This window comes from Euleptes europaea, chromosome 1 (assembly GCF_029931775.1).
Source record: "Euleptes europaea isolate rEulEur1 chromosome 1, rEulEur1.hap1, whole genome shotgun sequence".
In the NCBI taxonomy this organism is placed as follows: domain Eukaryota; kingdom Metazoa; phylum Chordata; class Lepidosauria; order Squamata; family Sphaerodactylidae; genus Euleptes; species Euleptes europaea.
Window position 1 is genome coordinate 19,523,817 of NC_079312.1, and position 20,997 is coordinate 19,544,813.

General features: G+C 41.6%; 1 protein-coding gene across 1 annotated transcript in view; it reads left to right on the plus strand.

The window, feature by feature from the left end:
- The window catches only part of PPT2 (palmitoyl-protein thioesterase 2), a 65,060-nt gene that overhangs the window by 32,759 nt on the left and 11,304 nt on the right, over positions 1-20,997 (plus strand). Inside the window, exons 2-3 of the mRNA XM_056862742.1 lie at positions 3,064-3,236; positions 19,394-19,547. Coding sequence (XP_056718720.1) covers positions 3,075-3,236; positions 19,394-19,547 — 316 coding nt within the window. The 5' untranslated portion in view covers positions 3,064-3,074. The remainder of the gene's footprint in view (positions 1-3,063; positions 3,237-19,393; positions 19,548-20,997) is intronic.

Genomic DNA, 20,997 nt, shown 5'->3' on the forward strand with positions numbered 1-20,997 from the left:
GTACCAGTATCAAAAGATAAGTAACTTAGTACAGGAGCGAAACATACAACAAGGTGGAAAAGTACAAACTTTTTATGCTACAAAAATTCACAAGAATAACAAGGTGTCTATATGAATACACCAACAGTAAGAACAAACATAGTGGCTATATACAAAATCCTAGGGTAACTATGTACAAGATCATGGAATAAAGTTACTTTCTCATAACGTGTCTTTCTATGGTACATAGATAGCCTCCAAACGTGAGGGATCCGGAAAGAATAAGAGACTTCACAATGAAGAGACGATCGTTTCGAGTTCCAAAAGGCAACTCTTCATCAGTCCTGTACAATCATATATATAGCAATTTCCCGTTCCGGGTAAAGTTTGAAACTTTACCCGGAACGGGAAATTGCTATATATATGATTGTACAGGAGATTTTTGAAGGACTGATGAAGAGTTGCCTTTTGGAACTCGAAACAATCGTCTCTTCATTGTGAAGCCTCTTCTTCTTTCCGGATCCCTCACGTTCGGAGGCTATCTATCTGCCATAGAAAGACACGTTATGAGAAAGTAACTTTATTCCATGATCTAGTAGTACATAGTTACCCTAGGATTTCGTATATAGCCACTATGTTTGTTCTTACTGTTGGTGTATTCATATAGACACCTTGTTATTCTTGTGAATTTTTGTAGCATATAAAGTTTGTACTTTTGCACCTTGTTGTATGTTTCGCTCCTGAACTAATTACCTGGAGGTTGGCAACCCTAGCAGACAGCAAAACTTCCTAAATCTTGTTTTTAAAATGTTGTTGATAAGGATCTTGCAAATTTCACTGCATTGTTTTGAGGGTGTGAGAAGCAGTTGCCTCCCTGGGGTATGTGTTGCTTGCCGCACACGTTTTTTGAAGCTATGAATATTGAAGCTATGATAATTAAGGATTATTAAGCCCGTGTGGTCTACTCTACATAGAAAAGACGAAACGTCCAGTAAAACTTAGAATAGGAGAACACAGGTCATGAGTGAGGAATAACAATTTGGAAGCGCCGCTCACTGCTCATTATAAAGAAATGAAACATGCTGACCACGAGATGCAATTTTTTGTAGTATGGCAGTACCGAGGTAGACCTTACCAAATTCAAAATGTGGACCGTATTCTGGCCCAACAGGAGGCTAGATTCATATTTTTATTTGATATGTTGGCTCCTAACGGTTTAAATACTAGTTTTGAATTGTCCAGTTTCCTATGAACACCCACTTTTTAGGAGTACCTTTCTCTGACTTTTTGTCTCCTCGCTATTTTTTCTTAATTATCATAGCTTCAATATTTGAGCCTTGTTTTAGGCTTTAATTAGGCAATGACTTGTATGTTGTAGCATTGCTGCAGTTTCTTGTTGTTTATAGTCTTATGGCTTGTACCGGTGTGTTGCAATTTACACACTTGTAATTTTCTATTGCTTTACATCTTTTTGCTATTTTTATACAGTCCAATGTTGATACTTACTGTGTTAATTGGAACTGTATCAGGTTACTATTTGGAGCACTACACTCTGGATATGTTACAGCTGTTTCTAATTAGTGTGTTTTACTTTAAATTTGGGAGGACTCCCGTCCCCCAGCAGATGACGTAGATTTGCCATCCACTTGCATTAGGTGGCTATATGCCAATGTCCTGGGTAGGTATGCATTTACTTATTTATTTGTATTTATAATATTATGCCCCTGTATATCACGTTCTGTTCTTATGAATATGCATGTATGTATTTTATAGAACGTATGTTCTGTGGAATTGAATTTGATTGATCGTCGCTGGATTGCCAGAATTGAAAAAGCTGATGTGAAATAGGACCCAATACTGGAAACCTATCTTATTTTTGGCATTCTTGGACTTTATTATTTCTATCGTCTTGAGATGGACATTGTTCTCTTGCTCTGTATTTGCATATAAGTGGTTAAATTATATTGAAATTCATGGTTAAACTCCCTGTAGTTTGTTGCTTTTGTGCCATAAGTGCCGTTTTTTTTCTGTGTTACCTCCGTATTTTGGCACTAGTTCTGCAGTTTGATTTCCAGTCTCCAGGTGGTGGCTGGAGATCTCCTGGAATTACAAGTGGTCTCCAGTTTGCAGGGATTAGTACCCCTGGGGAAAAAAAGCTGCTTTGGAAAGTGGACTCCAAGGTATTATGCCCCACAGATCCCCCTCCCCAAACCCTGCCCTCCCCAGGCATCACCTCCAAAATCTCCAGGAATTTCCCAACCCAGATCTGGCAACCCTACCTGCCAGCCAACTGTGTGCTGGGAGTTCTTTGCTGAAATATAATTCCCAGGAGTGCAGGGGCCTGAATTGGATCAGAACCAAGGGAAAGCCCCTCCCCCACAATACAGCCTGTTTTCCTAACCTGGAGAGCTGCTATTTGCTCCATTGTGTACAAATAAGTTTCCCCAGGGTGACAAATAGCAGTTTCCCAGGGCTGTTTCAAGTTAAGAAAAGGGTCAGTGCCCTTTAAAGGGCCCCTAGAGTGGCGCAGAGTGGTAAGGTGCGGTACTGCAGTCCAAGCTCTGCTCACAACCTGAGTTTGATCCTGACGGAAGTTGGTTTCAGGTAGCCGGCTCAAGGTTGACTCAGCCTTCCATCCTTCCGAAGTCGGTCAAATGAGTACCCAGCTTTCTGGGGGTAAAGGGAAGATGACTGGGGAAGGCAATGGCAAACCACCCCGCAAACAAAGTTTGCCTAGGAAACGTCGAGATGTGACGTCACCCCATGGGTCAGAAATGACCCGGTGCTTGCACAGGGGACCTTTACCTTTTTAAATTTACATAGGGCTAACCCCATATGCCTGGGAAATAAGTCCCTGCTTGGAACTCCCAGTGAACATCTGCTCTAGAGGTCTGTGAACAATATATTTCGTAGTTAGGCCCTCAGAACTGTCAAAGTTACAGGCAGAATCTCTGGGTTTGACATGATCTGCCTTTGACAGAAGGCACACAGGTTGTAGTTCGCAGGTAGGAAGATTGGGAAAGGGTGTAGGCAGGGAGAAGAGACCAAACTGGGAGGTAACATTAATCCTTCTCTCTTTCCCAGCTGGAGGGATCATGTGGCAGCACCGAGGCGACATCAGACTGCTGGCTCCGTTCTGCGCCCTGGTCGTCCTCCTCTTGTTCACGCTGACCGCTTCCTACAAGCCTGTCATCGTCATTCATGGCCTCTTTGACAGCCCTTCTGACTTTGGAGACCTTTTGGACTTTATCAATGAGGTACGAAACCTGGGGTGGCTGTGGGTGTGGGAGGCGGTGAGGAATGCTGTGGCGGATTAACAGAAAGGCCTGAAGAGTTAGAACAATGGAAAATGAACATAAGAAAGGCCATACTGGATGAGACCAAGGCCTATCAAGTCCAGCAGTCTGTCCACAGTGGCCAACCAGGCGCCTCTAGGAAGCCCCCAAACAAGACAACTGCAGCAGCAGCATCCTGCCTGTGTTCCACAGCACCTTTGACTTTGTTAGGGCTGCGTTCTTCCTGAGTGCCTCTCGCAGCAAATGAATATCATTCAAACTAACGTCAGAAGTGTGTGAAGGCAACCGGAGTATGAACAGCTTGGGGCATACCCTCCTTTCCATCTTTCTGTACTTCGAAATAGGTTCTGCGAAGGGAATGTCTGACCCATGTGTGAAGCACACCCCTTTTGTTTCTAAATCTTCATCCCATAGATAGAAAACAGGATGAGGTCAAATTCCTTGGCAGGACCTCATGTTCTGCTTGTCAGTTGTTTGTGCCAATCACCTTCCACTTAGGGGTGGAGCTTCAGGGTGCTCAAACCAATTGTAAGTGGGACTCACATTGCTGCACACTTACCTTCTGGCACAGGATATCTGTTTCTAATTTTTATTCCACCCTTCCTTTAAGGCGGGGGTTCCCAGCCTTTTTGACATGATGACCCACAAGTCCAAATTTTCCTGGGGTGGTGACCCATCCAGGGTTGGCTCAAGGTTTTTGGGTGCCCTAGGCAAACTATGACCTTGGCACCCATCTGTTCAGCATTCTATTTTCTACCATGGCCAACAAGATATTTTTGAGAAACCAACAAACTTTGCACAAAGGGTGTAGCTGCCCCACTATGAACCCCAAGTCAGTAGCATTCTGACATACGCAGCCTTTGCATATGGAGGTTACATTCCAGACTTTGATCTCCTCCGTGTGTGTGTGTGTGTGTGTGTGTGTGTGTGTGTGTGTGTGAAGTCGCTTCCAACTCCTGGGGACCCTATGAATCAATGTCCTCCAAAACATTCTATTGTTAACAGTCTTGTTCAGGTCTTGGAAACGGAGGGCCGTGGAGTCAATAGAGTCAATCCATCTCATGTTGGGTCTTCTTTTCCTGTTGCCTTCCACTTTTCCTAGTCTTATTGTCTTTTCCAGTGACTCTTGTCTTCTCGTAATGTGACCAAAGTATAATAGCCTCAGTTTAGTCATTTTAGCTTCTAGGGAGAGTTCAGGCTTGATTTGATCTAGAACCTACTAATTTGTCTTCTTTGGTGGCCCATGGTATCTGTAAAACTCTTCTCCAACACCACATTTCAAAGGAATCAACATTCTTTCCATCAGCTTTCTTAATTGTCCAACTTCCATACCTGTACATAGTAATAGGAATACTATGGCACGAATTACCTTGATCTTGGTTGCCAGCAACTCATCCTTAAGAATCTTTTCTAGCTTCTTCATGGCTGCCCTTCCCAGTCTCAATCTCTTTCTGATTTCTTGGTTGCAGTTTCCTTTTTGGTTGATGATGGAGCCAAGGTTGATGATGAAAATCTTGAACAATTTCATTTTCTTCACTGTCAACTTTAAAGTTGTGTAATTCTTCAGTAGTCATGTAGCAGTCTCTGACATGATCATGGTATCTTATGAACATGTGCAGAATTAATTCCATATAAAACTTAAACACACATACACATACAGAGGTTTGTGTAATGTATAATGAAAGTCTGTGTCATGCTGACAGGCAACTCTGTGTCATGCTGACAGGCTAGTTCAAGGTTAGCTCTAATCAAAGCTAACTACTAAAGTTACTCTGGCTTGCCCTTGAAGGGGCAGCGTAAAAGCCTTAGCTGCCAGATGTCAGAATCTTAATCTACTAAGAGTGCATTAATAGTTGGAAGTGTGCTTAAAAATAATTCTCTCAACATAAGGATAATATGCTTCCTTGCTCTACTGTAATCTTGCAGCAGAGAATGCAGCAGAGAAAGCGGCAGAATATAAACCTGCTAAACTTATGTAAACAAAACAGTTTGTAAAGTGACAATGTCAGCTAAAATTATGTTTCATGAGTTATATAGTTAAACGTTGTGCTACAGGTTTCTAAGTAGTCTCATTTAATGCGTATAGTCCTAACGAAGAGGATGGTATAGAAATTAAATATGTAACTTGATCATGAAACTCAGAAATAAGGATTTATACTTTAGGCACAGAGGACTGAAAGGAAAGGATGTCCATATTTGGGCAATAAGATATCAGAAGACAGGAAAAGAAACCACCAAAGCTCCTGGTTTTGGATACGAAAGGGAATAAAATTATCCTTTCAAGGGCTAAGGAAGAAAAGTTCCTGAGGGGAAAGGAATAATCTTCACTCTTAATGGGTCTAGAAATAGTATAAATACCAGCCACAGTCCAGCTTGCATTTTAGAGTCCTATGGCTGGCAGACTGCAGCTGTCTGGCGTAGTACCTCCATCTCAAAAGGCTTGAGATGTAAAACATTGAAACTCTGATCCTTGCGTGGACAGAAGTTCTCAGATATCTTGAAATATCAAGATCTGGATATTTCAACATATCTTACTTACAGTCTTCTTGTGAGACTGCTCTATTCCTAGAAGAGGATAGAGACCCTTAGAATTCCTATTCTTTGAATGGAAATCTAAGTGCAGAGATCTTTCCATGTATTGGAACACTGAGAGTCCATCAGATTTATGGATTCTTACAAACTAAGCCTATTTGGCTTACCAATGCTAAGAAGCATCCTGAACACAGGGATAATAGCTAGACCTCTGAGATTGTGTCAGAACGTCCTCTACTTAACAGAGGGACTTCTGAACCTCCTCAGAGCAAGAGACCAGAGAAGGGAAAGGAGATTCTCTGTACTCTGTGAGATATGCACAATGCACATACACAGATGACACAGCAAGGTATAGTGTGTCTGCTGTACAGAAATGTTATGATGTTTTGAATGATTTAAGTTAGGATGTTTCTAACCAAATCTTTCTCTAAAGAATTAACCATATTTTGACAGGATTTCTGTAACCTTATATTCTGAATGAAGGTGCATTGCACTAAGGATACTTTATGAGTATATTCTGACTAAGATACTCCTTTATGGAGGCATAGAGAATGTGAATGATTACTTGCTACATAAACATGTTTAAGACTAATGATGTCTATCCTTATATGATATTTTAAGGCTTTTGCAACCGAAAAGCATATATTGTATATTGTAAATAAATGTGTTTTTTATATATACTTCTACTCTTGTCCATTATTATAAATTTACTGGCGTATTCAAGAGATGTCCTAGAAGCAATAACAAGTTTCTAGGAACAGTTGATTCCGGTCTAGTGGTGTCTCGCTGAATAAGATAACTCCATTTCTTAGTAAATGGTACATTCTAAGAGTGTAGGCACTTAACGGCCCGAACCGCGACAGTTGGCGACCGCGGCAGGACAGAGCGAAGGGTTTGAATCCAGACGTGGGTTCGAATTCAGAGTGTTTTGCAAACACACAATTTAAACCATTGGTATTTATTCCTGCAGGATCCTAAAGCATGGCTTAGGAGATTTTGGCTCTATATATTTGCAAAGCTTGTAGAAGTGACTACAATGACAATACCACAGTCAGGAATTGACTGACTTCATAAGGTGAAGGTAAAGGTAACATTACTTTGCAATCTACTGCCCTTTGTATACTGTACATTGAGCCAGGGCACAACTAAACCAATGGGCATTTCTCTAAGTACTTATAGAGAAATGAAGGCTACTATACTGTACTAGCCTTTTCAATAACAGCCTACAGGTGGCTGAGCAAGTAAGCAACTCTATGTGATAACTGTATGATATGCAGTCAGATATATTAAGATACATTAAGATGTATTGATGGTTGTACTAAGGTACATAAGGTTTTAAATGCATTGATATGTTGAATTGAAGTACTAAGGTACACATACAATGCTATATGCCAGATTAGAAAATATCTGGAATTTCTGAAACATGTACTTATATAAGAGAATGTAAGACATGATGAATACAAATGAATATTAATGAAATGGAATGTATGTTTCTTTACTTGGTTCTTAACCCACGAGTGTTCAGGTGGTTGAAGGGATGTCTGCTACTCACTTTTCTGTTCCTCATTATGCTATTATGAGATTATTGTACTAAGGACAAATAGTTGTCTGCTGGATAGACAAACTGAAACCTGGGCAATTATGATCATCAATACAGGAGCGTTTGTCACACCCTAAGTAATGGGTAAGTGGAGCGAAAAAAGGACAGAATGACATGTAGTATGATTGAACTCCTATTTGTTCCCCAATGTGTAATTACTAAGTAAATATCATGCATTAAAAATATGATTGAAAGAAAATATACAATGATTCATTGTAAAAATATTTCGTTTTTATCTCCAAATAGAGTAAAAGGAATCTTGGTGTCTAGGAATTTGGATAAGGTTCAGCTGATGTTACTCAGACCAATGATAATGTTCAGAAACATGAAGATATTTTATATAAGTATATGTTATACTTTTCAGAAAGTACAAGTGTTTTAGATCTTACTTTCCAGCAGATGTGAAAGAAGAATTTGGTGAAATGCCATCACCACCCTGAGGTCATCTGAGAATAAAGGACCATATATGTTTGAAGAAAATAATTGAACAATGATCTGAAGAGAATATTTTGAAGAGTTGTGAAAACCACATAGTGGAACATAATATGATGGAACACAGCCCAAAGGGATCATTGTTAAAGAAGTAAGTAAAACTGTATTTACTCCACAGCTATAAACAACGGGCAGATGTCTAAGGCCTACTGTATCTGAACTGTATTGGAATCCATCTGCTACATAAGATGTGCAGCTGAAGAAGAGAATATACAGGGACTAACCTGATGAGTCTCTGATTGAATTGGCAGGAAAAGTCACCCCCCAGAATAAGTGACTAACTCTGATCTGGAACCTACCCCTGCTTGGTGACTTGACACTGGTTATCCATACTAACCATCAGAAGCAGGTATTGATGTCTGAAAAATGATGTGATATATGTTATGCGTGAAAACAACTGTTTATCCATCCAACCCATTTATATACTCAGAAGCAAGAATACTTCTCAGCTTGTGAGCAATTGATGTTTTGGGATATCACCCAGTACAATATACATCGGATTGCAGCAAGTCAAAACCCCTGCATAGAGGACCTTTTGAAATAAGGACTCTCATGATAGACCTTTATGAGTTTGAGGCAAACTCCTCAGAGACTGTCTAAAATGCAAACTTATATGGGCTGGAGGAACTGATGATACCATAAATGTGATGAATCAATATTCATGTCAGAAGAAATATGGAAGAAACAACCATATTAACCATATTTGTCATTCAACAAAGGATTGAAGACAGCCTTGATAAAGGTACAGTGAACTTTTTTATATACTTTGCATCCAAGAAGAAAATGCAAGACTAGCATAAATGCTTTATGATAAAGAAGCAAGAAATAATTATGCTTCAGTATATTACAGTATATTCCAATGCCATTGGAAAAAGAATTAAAGATCAGTGAGTCTGTATTATGGAAGCTCCATATACAAGAGAAGCTGGAAGCTTTAACCTCATTCTGTCCTAAGGAGAGGGACTTCAGTTTAGGAAGTCCAAGATATGTAGCTACGTAAACGGGACATTGAGACTCTTTTTTGTGTTATTTCTCTTGGAAAAAAAAAAACTTCGTGAATGGCCCACAAAAGAGTTCATTGCGGATGATTATCCAAGACTAAACAGCACAACAAGAAGAATTGTATTATGATGACCAGAATGAGAAATAATATTTTTTACATACTGATACAGAAAGAAAGAAACTGTAATCTTATTCTTCCTGAAGATAAACTTGAAGTGGAAGATCATAGAAAACCACAACAAAGTTGTAGGTTTATACTCCAAAGAAGCTCTGGTGATAAGAAGAAATAGTCAAACAAGACTGTATAGATTTCTATATACTAATGTTCATATGCTGGCTAACATGGCTGAGAAAAGCTCACAGTTCAGCAAAATATGACTACAAGCAAGTAAAGTGCTTCAAAGAAGATATGTATCCAGAGATGGAAATAATATGGTCTAGAGTTTTGAAAGCTGAATACAAAAAGATTACGCCAAGGGTGTAAACAAGAATATTTCCTAGAGTATTTCGTGGCACCAGGTAATTGGAGGTAAAAATGATATGTTTCCCACAGGGAATGTATGGCATAATTGATTATATGCCTAATTCAATGTAATAACTATACAATGTAATGTGAGGTATTGCCTATACTTGTATGTTAAGAATGTGAAAGCTTCTCACATTTATATTTTACAAACATAAATTGTTCACCCATAATGAGTGCTGCCCACTAAGGGAGACACAAGTTTCTGGTCTCCGCAGTGAGCAGGTCTTAAGATTTATGGGTGTGTGAGTATATTATAAATATACTATTCATGTTTGTTACAATTCAGAATGTATTAGTATTATACAGAATTGAACTATAACTGTAAGGATGTCATGTTTACTTGTGTCATAGAATGCAAGATTACATAATGACACAACTGACACACAGTGACAGTGACATGTAAGAGTTTGTGTTAAATGATTTTAATGATCTCTTAGAATTAGCTAATTCTGCATTAAAACTCATGTTGAAAGATATGGGCCCATATAGCAGTACACTCTGCTCCAATTTAATTGTGGGTTCTCACAATGAGATGACCAGGAAACATGGTTTCTGGCACTTTGGATGTCAATCTGAAGGGAAGAACCCAGAACATATTTTTGTAGATGTTGCAATGTTAACCTTGCAACTCCAATTTGTTTGAGACAAACGTTTGGCCATGCTTTTAAACCAAAAGCCAAAAAGACCAATTCTGGAATGGGTTTAAAGCAACCCTACGAAATCATACATAACTTGAGGGCTCATCTCGATCTACATGAGATTAACCTTTTTTGAGAATGAACGAGCGTTCTATCATTTACAGTACATTTTAAAACGACCACTTTTTTCCTGTGCCGAAGCTTGACTTTAGAAAAAATGAAGAGAGCTGTGTCTGGGCTCAGAGCCAACAGCTCCAGATAAGATATGTGTAACTCTCTACTCTTTCTCGTTCACTGAATAAGCTTTTATGAAACTGAGGTTTCCAATGCAATTATAACCATTGCTAAAAGGAATGCATATATGCCACAATTTGTATGTATCAAGCATAGACTGCTTGAACTATATATTGTCAAGGATTTTCATGGTCAAAGTTCTTGTAAATTATATGGGCTATATGACCCTGGTCTTGGTGTTTTCAGAGAAGTAACACTAAAGGACTGTATGATTGCAGTTGCAATTATGAGCTTAGTTAAGCTTTAACACTGGTTTGAAAAGTAAAGCTACTGTTAAATGCTTTGGAATTATGATTAACAGATTGTTTTTAAATACTTTCCTCCACTAAGGTAGGAAGAACTATGGATTTGCAGATGCAAATGTTTGAAGACAACTGATTCAAGAAGACATTATATTATGGCATGAAGACTTATGTAACGGCATCTCCTTCATTGTACTTCATTGTTATTTTGTAATATTTTGTAATAGCCTACATGTAATGGCTCTGCTGTATTACAGTTTGATTTGTATTGATATGTAATAGTGATACTGTTTCTCACTACTACTTACTTTTGGTGATTGATTCTATGGTATTCCATGAGCATGGGGGGGATTCATGAGGCATGTTATGCTCATGGATTCCCATCTCATATTCTTAAATGTATAAAATGAGGTAGAATACTGCTGTATTCAATACTTGGTATCAGTACTTCTCTAGAATATGCAGAGAAGCTTTATACAAAATTAAGTTCTTTTACTGTCTTGGACCCTTTAACTAAGGGTCTCTCTCTCCCTTAAGCCTCGGAGTGAGAACAGATAAGAAATGGAGGATTCAAAAAATTGGAATGACAGATCCAAGAAAATTGAAAGACTCTACAACTTAATGAAAGTACCTAAGTTGTGTTTTTGTATTTCTGTGACATGTTGAATATTTTGCGGGAATAAATGCTGCAAATGTTCATAGGAGAGGGTGTAGCAGTCTCTGACATGATCATGGTATCTTATGAACATGTGCAGAATTAATTCCATATAAAACTTAAACACACATACACATACAGAGGTTTGTGTAATGTATAATGAAAGTCTGTGTCATGCTGACAGGCAACTCTGTGTCATGCTGACAGGCTAGTTCAAGGTTAGCTCTAATCAAAGCTAACTACTAAAGTTACTCTGGCTTGCCCTTGAAGGGGCAGCGTAAAAGCCTTAGCTGCCAGATGTCAGAATCTTAATCTACTAAGAGTGCATTAATAGTTGGAAGTGTGCTTAAAAATAATTCTCTCAACATAAGGATAATATGCTTCCTTGCTCTACTGTAATCTTGCAGCAGAGAATGCAGCAGAGAAAGCGGCAGAATATAAACCTGCTAAACTTATGTAAACAAAACAGTTTGTAAAGTGACAATGTCAGCTAAAATTATGTTTCATGAGTTATATAGTTAAACGTTGTGCTACAGGTTTCTAAGTAGTCTCATTTAATGCGTATAGTCCTAACGAAGAGGATGGTATAGAAATTAAATATGTAACTTGATCATGAAACTCAGAAATAAGGATTTATACTTTAGGCACAGAGGACTGAAAGGAAAGGATGTCCATATTTGGGCAATAAGATATCAGAAGACAGGAAAAGAAACCACCAAAGCTCCTGGTTTTGGATACGAAAGGGAATAAAATTATCCTTTCAAGGGCTAAGGAAGAAAAGTTCCTGAGGGGAAAGGAATAATCTTCACTCTTAATGGGTCTAGAAATAGTATAAATACCAGCCACAGTCCAGCTTGCATTTTAGAGTCCTATGGCTGGCAGACTGCAGCTGTCTGGCGTAGTACCTCCATCTCAAAAGGCTTGAGATGTAAAACATTGAAACTCTGATCCTTGCGTGGACAGAAGTTCTCAGATATCTTGAAATATCAAGATCTGGATATTTCAACATATCTTACTTACAGTCTTCTTGTGAGACTGCTCTATTCCTAGAAGAGGATAGAGACCCTTAGAATTCCTATTCTTTGAATGGAAATCTAAGTGCAGAGATCTTTCCATGTATTGGAACACTGAGAGTCCATCAGATTTATGGATTCTTACAAACTAAGCCTATTTGGCTTACCAATGCTAAGAAGCATCCTGAACACAGGGATAATAGCTAGACCTCTGAGATTGTGTCAGAACGTCCTCTACTTAACAGAGGGACTTCTGAACCTCCTCAGAGCAAGAGACCAGAGAAGGGAAAGGAGATTCTCTGTACTCTGTGAGATATGCACAATGCACATACACAGATGACACAGCAAGGTATAGTGTGTCTGCTGTACAGAAATGTTATGATGTTTTGAATGATTTAAGTTAGGATGTTTCTAACCAAATCTTTCTCTAAAGAATTAACCATATTTTGACAGGATTTCTGTAACCTTATATTCTGAATGAAGGTGCATTGCACTAAGGATACTTTATGAGTATATTCTGACTAAGATACTCCTTTATGGAGGCATAGAGAATGTGAATGATTACTTGCTACATAAACATGTTTAAGACTAATGATGTCTATCCTTATATGATATTTTAAGGCTTTTGCAACCGAAAAGCATATATTGTATATTGTAAATAAATGTGTTTTTTATATATACTTCTACTCTTGTCCATTATTATAAATTTACTGGCGTATTCAAGAGATGTCCTAGAAGCAATAACAAGTTTCTAGGAACAGTTGATTCCGGTCTAGTGGTGTCTCGCTGAATAAGATAACTCCATTTCTTAGTAAATGGTACATTCTAAGAGTGTAGGCACTTAACGGCCCGAACCGCGACAGTCATTTTGTCTACTTGGTGTTCAGCAGTAATCCTGCGTTGGCACTTTCTGCTTTAACCTTCCTCCATAGTCATTTCAACACTTCACTGTTTTCTGCCAGTAATGTGGTGTCATCAGCATATCTCAGATTGCTAATGTTCCTTCCACTAATTTTCACTCCGTGTTCATCTAAATCTAATTCAGCTTTCCTTATTATATGTTGTGCATATAGATTGAATAGATAGGGAGATAAAATACATCCTTGTCTGACACCTTTGCCATTTGGAAACCATTCTGTTTCAATTGCAGAAGTTGGTGAAGAATATCCAGATTAGCTGTGCAAGCAGGATTGTGCTAGGCAGTGTAGTAGATATCAGTATGTTACCAACTGCAGGGGCTTCTGGTTTGTATTTAGGGGGCACTAAAGCCCTAAGTGATTTGGATCCAAAGTACCTCAACAACCGTGTTCACCCATATATAGCTGCTTGGGGTTTGAGATCTGCCAGTGGTACCCTTCTGCAAGAAGCCTGCTTTGTCAGTGGTAAGGTTGGAGGGTACTTGTGGCAGAGGCTTCTAAGCGGTGGCTCCAAGTTATGGGACTCCTTCCCATTGGAAGCATGGATTTTCCCCTTCTCTTTTGGCCTTCTGGTGTGATTTTTAAAAACCTGTCTCTCTTGGATGGCCCACTGATCTTTTATGAGCACAGAAGACCTTTAGGGGTTCTTCTAGACAGAAGCTGTGATGGTTTTGAAGGCTTTTTTTTTGGTATTTTTTAATGTTTGCTGAACCAAAATGATATATTGCTCCTAAGGTTTTTTTTCTTTTTTCTTTTTGCTGTCCTGGTACGGTAACGTATGCAGATGGAAGAATTCATTGGCATTAACTTTGGTTATTGGCATTCGTCCAATTTGCATTCTATATTCATGTTTTTTATTTTAACATTGCCTTGAACACTCATAACCTTAAATAACAGGGTAGGCAATGATTTCACTCCTTAAGGCAACTTCCTGACTCTGAGGCTTGGCTAACGGGCCCACTTTGCCAGCCTAGCATTTCCTATGATGTACTAATGGGTGAGTACCAGGAATAAGCTCCGGAGCACACATTTTAATCTGACTACAACCTGTCCAGGAAACAAAGGCAACGGAATCCGTTATTAGAGTTGCTTCTTCTTGGCAGTAAGTTAAGAAGTCTGTTTTTGAATCCAGATGTGTCAAAGGGACTTTAATTTCATGATTTCTCGTAAGTTCAAAGTGAGAATGTTAGGTGGTGAAGCAATATCTGAAGTCTGTATGACCTTAACAGCAGCCAACCTGTGCCACAATTACATATCCTACTGCTGCCATAATACAAGCCCCTTTCTTTAGAGAGCCAGAGTGGTGTAATGGTTAAAAGCAGCAGACTCTAATCTGGAGTGCTGGGTTTGATTCCCCTCTCCTTCAGATGAAGCCTGCTGGGTAGCCTTGGGCCAGTCACAGATCTCTCTGAACTCTCTCAGCCCCACCTACCTCACAAGGTGTCTGTTATGGGGAGGGGAAGGGAAGGCGATTGTAAGCCACTTTGAGATTCGTTAAGGTGGAGAAAAGTGGGGTATAAAGACCAACTCTTCTTTTCTGTATATTATCAGCAATGCTGACTCTATGACCTTAGGCAGATGATGAGAGGGAGGGCATCTTGGCCATCTTCTGGGCATGGAGTAGGGGTCACTGGGGGTGTGGGGGGGGAGGTAGCGGCGAATTTCCTGCATTGTGCAAGGGGATGGACTAGGTGACCCTGGTGGTCCCTCCCAACTCTATGATTCTGTGATTATCACTGGTGGTGAAATCTCACAGGCAGGAAGGAACACTTCAGCTCATGGCCCGTTACTTTTACTTTATTTACTTCATTTTTCGCCAACCCAGAGGTGACAGATCAGTTCCCCTGGAGAAAACAGATGACTTGGAGGGTGGACTCTATGGCACCGTACCCTGCTGAGATCCCTCCCCAAACCCTCCCCTCCCCAAGGCTCTAGCCCCAGATCTCCAGGAATTTCCAAACCCTGAGCTGGCAACCCTATTTCACTTTTCTCCCCAATGGGGACCCAAAACAGCTTACATCCTCTTCTGTTCCATTTATTGTTACCCTAACCTTCCCTGCAGGGTTGTTGTAAGAGTGTATGACCAGACCAAGGTCACCCAGCAAGCTTCCGTGGCAGAGTGGGGATTCAAACCTGGGTCTCCCAGATCCTAATCAGGCACTCTCACAACTACACCACATTGCTTTTTACAGCATCCCTTGTTTCTCAGCTGTCCTATCGCACTAGAAATATTTTTTGCCATGAGCCACCATAGATACCACAGGCCTAGATTCCCTCTGCCTAAAGTTGCCAGCTCTGGGCTGGGAAATTCTTGGAGAGTGCTGGAGGCCTCCAATTTTGTACCCCCCCCCCCCAATTCTCAGTGGCCCTGTATTCCCAGGCATGTATTTATATTTTCAAATTTGTAGCCCACCCTCCTCAGCAAGCCGGCTCAACATCCCAGAACATGACTTCATCTATCTCCTTCTCCGGTGTTCCCCTGGCTCCACCCATCTGCCAAGAGTATAGGGTTGCCAGCTCTGGGTTGGGAAATACCTGGAGATTTTGGGGGCGGAGCCTGAGGAGGGCAGGATTTGGAGAGGGGAAGGTCTTCAGTGCCATAGACTCCAACTGCCAAAGCAGCCATTTTCTCCAGGGGAACATTTCCTTCGCCTGGAGATCAGTTGTAATAGGGGGAGATCTCCAGCCACCACCTGGAGGTTGGCAACCCTACAAGTGTAGTGTGACTCGTTTCCCCATAGGAATGAACAGCAGCCATGCACTTGGGTAGGTGAAAATGAAGGGATGTTTTGAAGGGCATCATTTAGGGTTGCCAGATCCCTCGTCACCACTGGCGGGAGGTTTTTGGGGCGGAGCCAGAGGAGGGCGGGGTTTGGGGAGGGGAGGAACTTCAATGCCATAGAGTCCAATTGCCAAAGCGGCCATTTTCTCCAGGTGAACTGATCTCTATCGGCTGGAGATCAGTTGTACCGATAATAGCAGGAGATCTCCAGCTAATACCGGGAGGTTGGCAACCCTAGCATCATTGAGGAAGGGCTAAACCTGCTCTTCCGAATCCAAAGGCAGAGTTCGCATGTGCAGGAGAAACGGAATGGCAGAATGGACTGCACCGTTTCAGATGGCAGGCAGGGGATTCTACCGCTGAATTTTTTTTTAATATAAAAATGCTAGGAAAAGTTGAGGGCAGCAGGAAAAGAGGAAGACTCAACAAGAGATGGATTGACTCTGTAAAGGAAGCCACAGCCCTCAATTTGCAAGATCTAAGCAAGGCTGTTAAGGATAGGACACTTTGGAGGACATTGATTCATAGGGTCGCCATGACTTGACGGCACTTAACACACATATAAAAATAGCATGTCATGGAGGAAGGCAGTACCGCCTCCCTTTGCTTGGTTTTCTCATTGCAGGGAGATCTTAATACAGGGGAGCCATTCCAAAATGAGATTCCCTCCCCTTCAGTCTAAAGTGATACAATCTGTTGAACCACCTTATTCCCCTACATGTGTGGACCAAACGTAAACATTAAGCCCCGGGTCTCTGCAATTTTATCCTAGGTGTTGTTGCTTAGTCATTCTAAACCGTGACAGGGATAGTGGGGCAGAATATTGGGAACTGGCTTTTATTTGTGTCTGTTGAATGTTAGCAATTATCCCAGCAGAAATCTTGTGTAGTTACTTATGAAGATTTATGCTTTGACTGTTGACCCAGATGAGAGGATTATGTGGAAAAAAAACTGCTCCTATTTAGAGGCTGGGATGGGTTGTAATGTATCTTTCCCTGCCCTGCGTGACTCAGAATCTTAGCAGGTTGCGGGTGCTAGCAGGCACTAGGTAGGGTAAGCAGGTTGCAGGTACTTGCAGGTACTAGCTCACTAAGTGAGGCGTGTAAAAAAAATTAAGCTGATGGTTAAACTGGGTTTCACTGGTCAGACTGGAAAGTCAAGGGTGCTGTGGAAGAGGCGTGGGCGCTCCTGTGTGCTGGTTTTTGGGCCTCTGTTTTCTTTGTGGAAAGAAAAGCCTAAGGCTGGAAGGTACCAAAGTATTTTGACCCAGCCCTGGCCTGCCAGAAAGACCATCCCATTTATACGGCTGTGAGTATGTTATAATTGCATTGCGCAAGTACAGATGGTGTTGCTGAAGTGCAGGAACAAGTTTTCAATAAGCTTTTATTTTTAACAGACTTCACGTTTCTAGCCCTTAAGGTGCCACCTTTAGGTCTGAAAAGTTGCGTGAAGGCCTGGTGAAATCTCAGGATGTGACAACATGTGGCTATGGCGGTACCTGAGGTAGATTCTACCAGTTCTTTATAAAGCACATGAAGCTGTCTAATGCTGACCCAGATTATTGGTTTGTCAAGGTCAGTCTCCCTTTGGCAATGGCTCTCCGGGGTCTGCAAAAGAGTCCTTTTCGTTACCTGCTATAATAAAAAAACCTGAAATGCTGGGTTATTGAACCCAGGACTTTTCTGCATATGAAACAGATGCTCTGCCGCTGAGCCATGGCCCCTCCTTAGAAGAAGGAGAAGAAGAAAAGTTGGTTTTTATATGCTGATCTTTTTCTACCATTTAAGGAGAATCAAACCTGCTTACAGTCTCCTTCCCTTCCTCTCCCCACAACAGACACATTGTGAGGTAGGTGGGGCTGAGAGAGTTCGGAGATAACTGTGGCTAGCACAAGGTCCCCCAGCTGGCTTCATGTGGAGGAGTGGGGAATCAATCCTGGTTCTCCAGATTAGAGTTCACCGCTACTAACCACTACACCACACTGGCTCTAACGTTTGTGTTTGTGCGCCTGCGTGGATAAGCACATGCAGTTTAAAGCACAGTGTGGTGCTGCCTCTAACCCTTCTGAGGAAGCATAAATCACCAGAATTGAGGACCTAAAGCAAAAACTATCGTTTATCTTGGCTGTATCTACGACAACTCACAGCTAGACAGACAGGCATTTAGTCATAAACCACTTGTTCTGCCATGAAGGGTGGCGCCAAGCAGGCACGGTGACTGAATTACAAAATTATGAGCACGTACTACACAAGAAAAGATGAATTTATCAAACATCCCCTATCAAAATCCACGGAAACCAAGCATTTAAGTATAAAATGAGGATTAGCACACAGTCTTGTAGCAAGAGTATACTAGTAAAAGTTAAGAATGTAAACAAAATGTAAACAGCATTTATTTCTCCCTCTGAAGTTATGAGTAGGGTGGATCCCCTTTTCTTCTCTTTCCCCTTTTTCTTTTCTGTGCCCCATATCTTTAAAAGCAAATAAAAACATTTAAAAAACAAAAACAAAAAACCCAACCAAGTAGGTTCCCCAAATTCATTAGAGTTAGTAGGGGTCCCCTTGGTTTCAAGAAAGAGCCTATGACACTTATCAAAGCCAGAGGGCATATGTCTTGGTGGGTGCATGGGAGAAGGGCCCTGATCCATCCTAGGGTTGCCAACTCCAGGTTGGGAAATACCTGGACATTTTGGTGGTAGAGCTTAAGGAGGGCAGGGTTTGGGGAGGGGAGGAACTTTGGTGGGGTATAATGCTTCCAAAGCAGCCATTTTCTCCAGGGGAACTGATCTCTGTCACTTGGAGATCAGTTGTAATAGCAGGAGACCTCCAGCCACCACCTGGAGGTTGGCTACCTTATTCATCCCTTTATCTGGCTTTATTATCCCAAACCATCTTTCATGATTTGTCCCAGCAAGGGTTCACTTCTAGTCCCAAAGCCCCACTGGGAGAAAAATGGCTGAAATTTTGGGGGAGGTGCGGGGGAGGGCATGGTTAGGGTTTAACTCTGGCTGCACAGCTGCGCTTTGGACCCCTCACTTTGCTACTACTTAAAGATTTGGCGGCAGACATCTTTTAGATGTTGGAAGGGCACTAATTTGGATTTCTAGGGGATGAAGTGACAGAGCTTCCCTTCTCCCACCTGCCAGGGAAGATAGGCTGGGTAAGATAAGGAGAGATAGCAGAAAGGAAAAGGTGGCATTTCCTTCCTTCTCAGAATGCCTTCAAGGTAAGCGCACCTTTTCTTGACTGCTTTGGGATTCTGAGCAGGCACCATCCGGCTGCTTTTCACATGGTAGATGTAGCACGAGTGAGCATTATTACTCAGGCAAAGGAAGATTCCCCCCCCCCCCGAAGTCAGGGATCAGGTGTAGTTCTGACTCCTTCTGGCACGCTGTCTCTTTTTCCTTCTCCCCCGCCTCTCTCCAGACCCACCCAGGAACCAACGTGACGGTTGTCGATTTGTTCGATCGCACGGAGAGCTTGAAACCGCTCTGGATGCAAGTGGAGGGGTTCCGACAAGTCATATACCCCATTATGCAGAATGCCGTCAACGGGGTCCACCTCATCTGTTACTCGCAAGGTAATGTGGGCAAGTGCGTTAATCTTTAGACTCCCTGGGCTGATCAAGATGGGCTTCACGTGGAGAGGTTGACACCCTTCTCTCTCCAATCTTGACTCACGAGGTTCTGCAAAAACTCAGCGATGATTTTGTTTATTTATATCCTGCCTTTCTTCTCTGCCTTTCACACGATATTAAACAATGTAATCAGGCAGTGGGAGGGAAGGCAGCATGGTATTGCCCGATCTCGTCAAGTCTCGGAAGCTAAGCAGGGTCAGTGCTTGGAAGGGAGACCTTCAAGGAAGGCTCTGTAGAGCCAGGCAAGGGCAAACTACCTCTGCTTCTCACTTGCCTTGAAAGCCCCTTGGGGGGTCACCCTAAATCGTTTGTGTCTTGACGACACACGTGTACATAATAAGACAGTGTAAGACATCCAGCACCCAATGTAATCGTCCGACGAGAACTTGCTGGTGGTCCCTGGCCCTAAGAGCTTGCGGCTTTCTTGGCCCGGGCTCCGACCTGGTGGAATGCTATGCCCAGTAACGCCAGGGCCCTGTGGGACCTGAAAACGTTCCACAGGGCCTACAAGATGGAGCTTCTCCATCAGGCCCACAACTGAGAACAGCCGCCTACATCCTCTTTACTGGCCTCCTCCCCCTTCCCTCCCTTGAATGGGAATAATGTAGATTGAAGGGTTGCCACCTGTATGGTGCCTACAGTATACTTGGGATTCAGTGCGCCATCATGTTGGGAATTTTAGAGTTTTATTGTTTGGTTTTATTAATGACTATATATATGGAAAAGACAGTCATGCTAGGAAACGTTGAGGGCAGCAGGAAAAGAGGAAGACCCAATAAAAGATGGATTGACTCATTCAAGGAAGCCACAGCCCTCTGTTTGCAAGATCTGAGCAAGGCTGCCAAAGATAGGACCTTTTGGAGGACTTTGATTCATAGGGTCGCCATGAGTTGGAAGCAACTTGATGGCACTTAACACACACACACCCTGATCCAGTTACCCACCCTGATCCAGCTTGCTGGGGAGGGTGAGTTATAAGCCTAATAAATAAATAAATAAACAATAGGGCCAAGGTTACAAAAAGAATGCAAGAAGAAAAAGGATTTGGATGCGATATATCCCAAACAATACAGAAAATGGAATTACAAAAGAAGACAACAATGCAGACAATCCGTTCATGTTATAAAAAGCATCGTCCTGGACCATTTCGCTATGCCCCAGCCCTGTTCTCTTTAGAAAAATGACCTCCTGAACAACTGGTGGAATGGTAGAGGTGTGGGAGCCGTCTTGGCAAATTCTGGAGTTGACCCTCTTGTCTGCTCATAGTAATCGTTATTACCGAGGAGGGTGTATCGTACCTCTCTTAAGCGCTCAAAGGCAGAAGCATTTCCCCTGCTCTTCCCACACCTCCACGACGCAATTTCAAAAGAAAATTAAACATTGCAAGCTTTCA